This window comes from Seriola dumerili, unplaced genomic scaffold (assembly GCF_002260705.1).
Source record: "Seriola dumerili isolate Sdu_G_001 unplaced genomic scaffold, Sdu_1.0 BDQW01000050.1, whole genome shotgun sequence".
Classification (NCBI taxonomy): domain Eukaryota; kingdom Metazoa; phylum Chordata; class Actinopteri; order Carangiformes; family Carangidae; genus Seriola; species Seriola dumerili.
This window is the reverse complement of record NW_019174305.1, coordinates 4556999-4562998: the sequence shown is the minus strand read 5'-3', so window position 1 is coordinate 4562998 and position 6000 is coordinate 4556999. Positions and strand designations below refer to the sequence as shown.

The 6000-nt window shown below is 39.1% G+C and overlaps 1 protein-coding gene across 1 annotated transcript in view; it reads left to right on the top strand.

The window, feature by feature from the left end:
* Positions 1 to 6000, top strand: part of LOC111217900 (VPS10 domain-containing receptor SorCS1-like) — a 183779-nt gene that overhangs the window by 97653 nt on the left and 80126 nt on the right. Inside the window, exon 2 of the mRNA XM_022739922.1 lies at positions 629 to 696. Coding sequence (XP_022595643.1) covers positions 629 to 696 — 68 coding nt within the window. The remainder of the gene's footprint in view (positions 1 to 628; positions 697 to 6000) is intronic.

Sequence of the window (6000 nt, the reverse complement as noted above, 5' to 3'; positions counted from 1 at the left end):
TTTTTTTTTTTTTTTTTTACTTCACTACATTTATATGACAGTTTTATCCTTTAAATAAACCAATAGATAAATAAATAAACAATATTAAACTATTCAACAGTTTCCAAGTACAACAGAAACTATTTGTCACTATTAGCCAATTATTCTTTAATGTAATCTAACCCCCACACCCCATGCCCAACACGACAAGTTATGAAGAAAGGGGACTAGAACTTATTTTTTCCACTTCAAGAACTGCTTGTGATCCCAAACAATGTAATTACACAGAACAGTCTGGGATACCGTTGTGGCGCCTTTAGGGGGTGCTAGAATGCTGGCAGTCCTAGTGTTAACAGACCTCTGTAGCACACTCATCCCTGCTTTAGGCTAGGGACTCGAGGCTACGCTAGCAGCTACTACCATGACACACTCCAATCATCGACTGCACTGTTGGTGGTTGAGCTGCATTTTGGGTAATGGAACAAAAAAAAAGATGTTATCTCTGCATCCGTTTTTATAAATTAATGCAGTGCAATGCTAAATCGGAGGAGTATGCTTCCTGTTTAATTCTGCATTCATACTGTTCATCTTAACAGATATTGGATCAATAGACCTGTTTATTGATCGCAATGCTTGTCTCGTTCTGCAGGTAATTTTGATGCTCACCAAGCTATTTGACTTCAACCTCAACAGTGTGACTGAGAGTTCATTATGGAGGTAAGCCCATCACACAACACCAACCTCATGACAATTCTGTAAAAGCACAGTATGTTGGTCAGAGGGCATTGCTGGACTTCAATACATTTCTGATGTTTTTAATCCTGTGGTTTGGACTGCTCCCAGTTCGACTCTTAGGTATAAAGAATACCAGTACTTACAAGGATTTCATAATATGAATTAATGAAACATTCGGGGCTTGAAAAGGAGGCAACAGTCAAAGAAAGATCTCTCAAATGACAAGCCAGAGTAGCTAACTGCCCTCAATTGGTTTTAATGTCTGTGGGCACCAGAAATCCCTCACATGAAAGCCTCTAATCAATGCCGCTGGAGCTGGTAGTGTTATCCAGCAAATTACCTTGACCAGCCTTGAACACAGTGCAGCCTTGCTCGGAGTGTCAGCCTCATTTCTGACTCGATTCTGATGTAATTTTGGTAGATGCCTGCTAGGAAGGAATGTGGCTGCATTAACGTCTCACAGAAAGAAAGACTTAACCAAATGTGATCTGCTAAAGTCTTATCATTATGAAATATATTTTTCATTATTATTGTTGCCTATGAAATGTAGTACCACAGACGTGAACAGCTCTGTCTAGGAAAGACCCCAGAAGGAGGAACAAGGATGAGAAGAGATTAAGTCCATGAAAATAAAAAGTAAATAAAGTTGAAAGGACTGATGAGCCTCATGATGTTCAAACTCATCTCTTAAGCTGAAAAGACAACTGTTGTTATGCATTGCATGTAAATGAGACGAGTTTTGTGACAGATTTTTCCGAAGTCTAATTTCACCAATGTAACATTTGGCACGATCATATGTTACCAGTGAATGACATTTATTTTCCAACTCATTAAATTCTGAATCTGTTTGAACTTATCAGAGTTGCAGCCCTCTGATGTTTTGCCCCTGAATTTAAATACAATATGATGAAAGCAGAAAAACCTAAAGTGGAAAATACAAGTGCAAAGATTTTAGTGAAACTAAAAGTATTTAAGTGAACGACAAAACTAGTGAAAAAAAAAAATGTTTTTCTGCTTTTAATCTCCATCAGAGGCTCAGTGTTTATTTAAGGCTGTTCTTAAATTCTAGTGGTTTAAAAAGAGACCATATATGTCAGGCAGAATTATGCATAAAATGCTGCCTGTCCTGCCATAACCAGTCATAACAGTAATAAAACCATTTGCAAAATCTGTATTGAAATTTTATCATGAGATTGTTCGCAAAAAACTAGATCACAACAGTCAACCCATACACTTTGAGGATTTTGGAACATAGTCACATAATTGTAAACCGAACAAATAACCTTTAAGTGAACTCTACTATCTTCTTACTCTTGTTTGAATAAAATCTGTGTTTGTTTCTGCTTATTCATTTTACCCTCTTGAAAGGTAACTTGAATATTGACTGATGCAGGACGACTTTAATCTGAGGAAAGTATTAGTAGTTTCTCTCCTCCTCTGTCCTTCATGGAGAAAAAAAGGCAGCAGGTTCACGGAGCAAACAACACACGCTTTTCCACAGAGGCTGCCTCAAGGCTTAAGCTCTCACCCACAGCTGTGGTAAATGTACCATTATATGACTGCATTTGCCTCATAGAGGCTCAAGTGAGGCTATTGCTCTGTGTCTATGATGATGGTACCACATTACCCTCATAATGGTGCATCTACTACTGACATTACATTTGCGGTATTATAAATCTGATGCCCTAAGAAAACAGAGCTTCTAGTAATGGATGGATGATTAAAGGTGCATGTGGATAACCAGACAGGTTGACAGAAAGACAGATGAGTGAAGAGATGACAGGCATTTTGGGAGAGCAAAGAGGATAATGAGAGTGCAGAACATTAGTGGGCAATTTACAGCAAGGAAGATAGAGCAGCAAAGCAACTAGGGATGTCACGAGAACAGATATTTAGGTATCAAGTCGGTGCCAAAATTCTGAAAATGTGATGGGACTTGTTTTCGTGGTAGGTACTGGAGGCGTGACTCGTCCAGGACTAACGAGGGCAGTGTAATAACCCTACAAGCGTCCTAGTCAGCAAACTCAAAGAGAAGAACAACACAGGCACAGTAAACAATTGCTGTGTCTCATTGTGTAGTTCCAGACTCACACTTGCTAATTTGTCAGCATAAGTGCATTCACATCGACAGGTTTGGCAACATGCAGTGCACTACAAGTACCTGGATGGTGCTCTCAAAACGGTCAAAAAATCGAGTGTAAAACAATGGACACTTCTCACCCTCAACGGCCGCCATATGTAGTGAAAGGAGATGGACCACCAAGGTTATTTTCAAACTTGTGAAAACAGTGACCGAGGAAGGTTGACAAGGCGTTTGCGCCGATAGCGGCTCAATTTCCATGTCGCACGACACAGGGGGCGAGCACAGGGAAGTGAAACATTCCTCAAAGGCAGACATCCAGTCTGTATACGGAATTGAGGGCGAGTGAGTTTCAGTTAACTTTATATCAATAACGTCTCATCTCGCTGCAGAACAGAGAGGTTCAGGAGAACCTTTGTCCCCACTGCCATCAGGCTATACAACACCTCAGCCAAAGGAAGTGGCTCATGAACTGGACTATTGATGTCCTGAAATGTTCTGATTATTATACAATTAGTGTGTGCAGCAGCCTCTGTTTTCTGTTTTAACTGTGGTATTGAATTCGTTATCGAGAATGTGTATGTATGTGTATGTTATTGGTGGCGAGTATCGTGATGTCTGTAAAGGCAACAGATAACTGAAGAAGGCCAGTTGGTCTGCAGGAAATCCAGCACTCCTCAGGGAGAGTTTGAAGATGAACTGGGCACCTATGTCTGTTGTGGCTCCAAATAGCAGGATGAGGTAACAGCTTGAAAATTTCATACCTAGAAATCCTGTGACAATATGTGAGCTTGCAGGCAAAATGACATATGAACGCAAAGAAGCTCTCTGGGAAGCTTTAATTAATTATTTATTAAAATTTTTATACACAGGCTTATAGTCATGTGAGCTCTGCTGGGGCCGAAGATTAAGACTTGAATCACGGCTTAAATAGTCTTAAAGAATCAGCCTGGCTGCTCCAATTGATAGTAATCTCAGATACACTACATTAGCTTGCCAGGCCAATACAATTTATTTGGAAATAACCAGACCCAGACTTGTGCAGAAGCATTAGGCAACAAAACAGCTCAGACTCAACAAAACCCAAAAGAGTATTAGGTTGCGTGTGCTTAGACTAAAAATGAAGCAAATTTTAGCTTCTTAGGCGACTGCATACAAAGTCTACAAAAATATGCAAATAGGCACAAACAGATATGAATTCACTTTATTGAGGTAAAGACACATCCCTGGGAGATGAAAACGTTTCAACATGGGTTACATAACTTATATCAAACTCTGTAAAGTTTTATTCCACTTCATAAATGTACAGAGAGAGAGAAGGAGAAAGACCGCAGGAAGATAACAGATCTGTGTATGTTTCTGCCTCTCTTACAGTTAACATCCAGTCTTTACAACTATTCATAATGGAAAGTACCTAAAGCCTGCTCGTAAAATCATTAGAGACAAACAATATTGATCAGTGATTGGTCAAGAGGTATGCACCTTCACAGCTCATGTCTCTCTCTGGCTGCAGATTGGCACTGAACGTGCGGCTGCTCTCCTCCATCCACTTAACACAGTCAAAACAGAGAACGAATTCACTGAAAATATTAGCGGCGCTCCTCTAGGGAGAGGAATTAGGTCTGCTCAAATGTGTTACTAGGTTTAACTAGGTGTTTCTTTGGAAAAAACTAAAAAAAAACGTAATTAAAAAAGTAAAAAAATTAATTAAAGGGTCTTAAAAGTCACCAAATCTAGAGAGAAAGTTGCCACATCAGCAACAATATTAAAGGTTCCATAAGTGAGATTTTCATGTGTTTTTTGGTTATAAAGCAGGTCTAGGTTCTGTAGTTATACTATATACTTAATAAGTGTAAAATAAAGGACCTTTAATATCTGCATAGTTGGCTTTTTTTTGGCCAACAAACAGAATGCACAGTAAGTGGTTCAATTTAACACATGTTAATATTCACTACATGTCTATGCACATGAAGGCCTATTTTTATTTTCAGGGATAGATTAGGCCAGACATCATTTGGCCTGTCATTAATACTCTATATTTTCTAGTGCAATTTTCACAAAAAGGAATTCACACGCCAAATATCAATTAGTGGATACAGAAAAGTATCAGTGGTCCTTTTGCAACTACATTCCCATCATGCTTCTGGTGGTGCGTAAAGGAAATTGAATTGTTCCACGGAGTCAGTGAGTTATCTAAGGCATGGCTAAAAAAAATTGTGTCAGTCCACATGCAGCCAAATTTGCACGTAGCCAAACAAAAACACTCAGCCTGACATGGTGTAGTCAGACGTGAGATACTGCCGCAGCGTGGACCAATAGGTGTGGATGGAGTCTGGCAAAGACTCAGCCGAATCTGAGAGAGGGCTGAGAGATACGGCTGAAGTGCGATCCAACTGGTGGCCACAAAGTTCACCACAAGTGCCAGACTCGGGCAATTACTAGTTCTGGCAGAGATACAGAATGGCTTGTTTTGTTCATTTCCATGCCAACCTTTCCTCTAGATGCAAGATAGAATCAGGTCACATGATGTAGACTCGAATGTCCCGTCCTATTAAAAAAACACATAAATTACAAAACTTGAATACTCAAATTGTCATGGACACACAGCAAGGAGTAAACCAGCAAACATGAAGCAAGAGTCAAGAAAAAAACTTCATCTACAAGTGAAACGAAATCCATAAACTTGAGCTGGGAGTGAAGGAATGTTAAAAATTCATGAATTGCAGCATTAAGTGAAGTTAAAGTCAAGAACTGCAAGTAAAAGTCCAACAGCAGCTGTGCACAAAGTTACTAAAGTTACTAATAAATTCAAATCACACAACATTCATAAATATACACTTCATTCGATTGAAAGCAATTTTGACAAAATAAAGAATTTAAATTTAAAAATGTTATTCCTGTGCCCAAGGACAGTTAAGTTTGTATTTGGAAACGTGCATCAATCTCTCTTGAAGCCAGAAAGCAGAGAGAATCCTCAAATCGGGCGACTTCATAGACAAGGCGTGGGGCACTGACTTTGTGAAGTATCAGCGGTTGTGTATTCCATTAAAATATCAATTAGATGTCATGGGTGACAAATGAAATGCATTACTCTTTTTAATTGAACCCCTCTCATTAAGAGCTATTGAGTGCAAATGATGAACTAATACACCGTAAAAACTGCACTCTGGAAGTATAGACTGGCTTGCAAATGTCATAATCTAAAT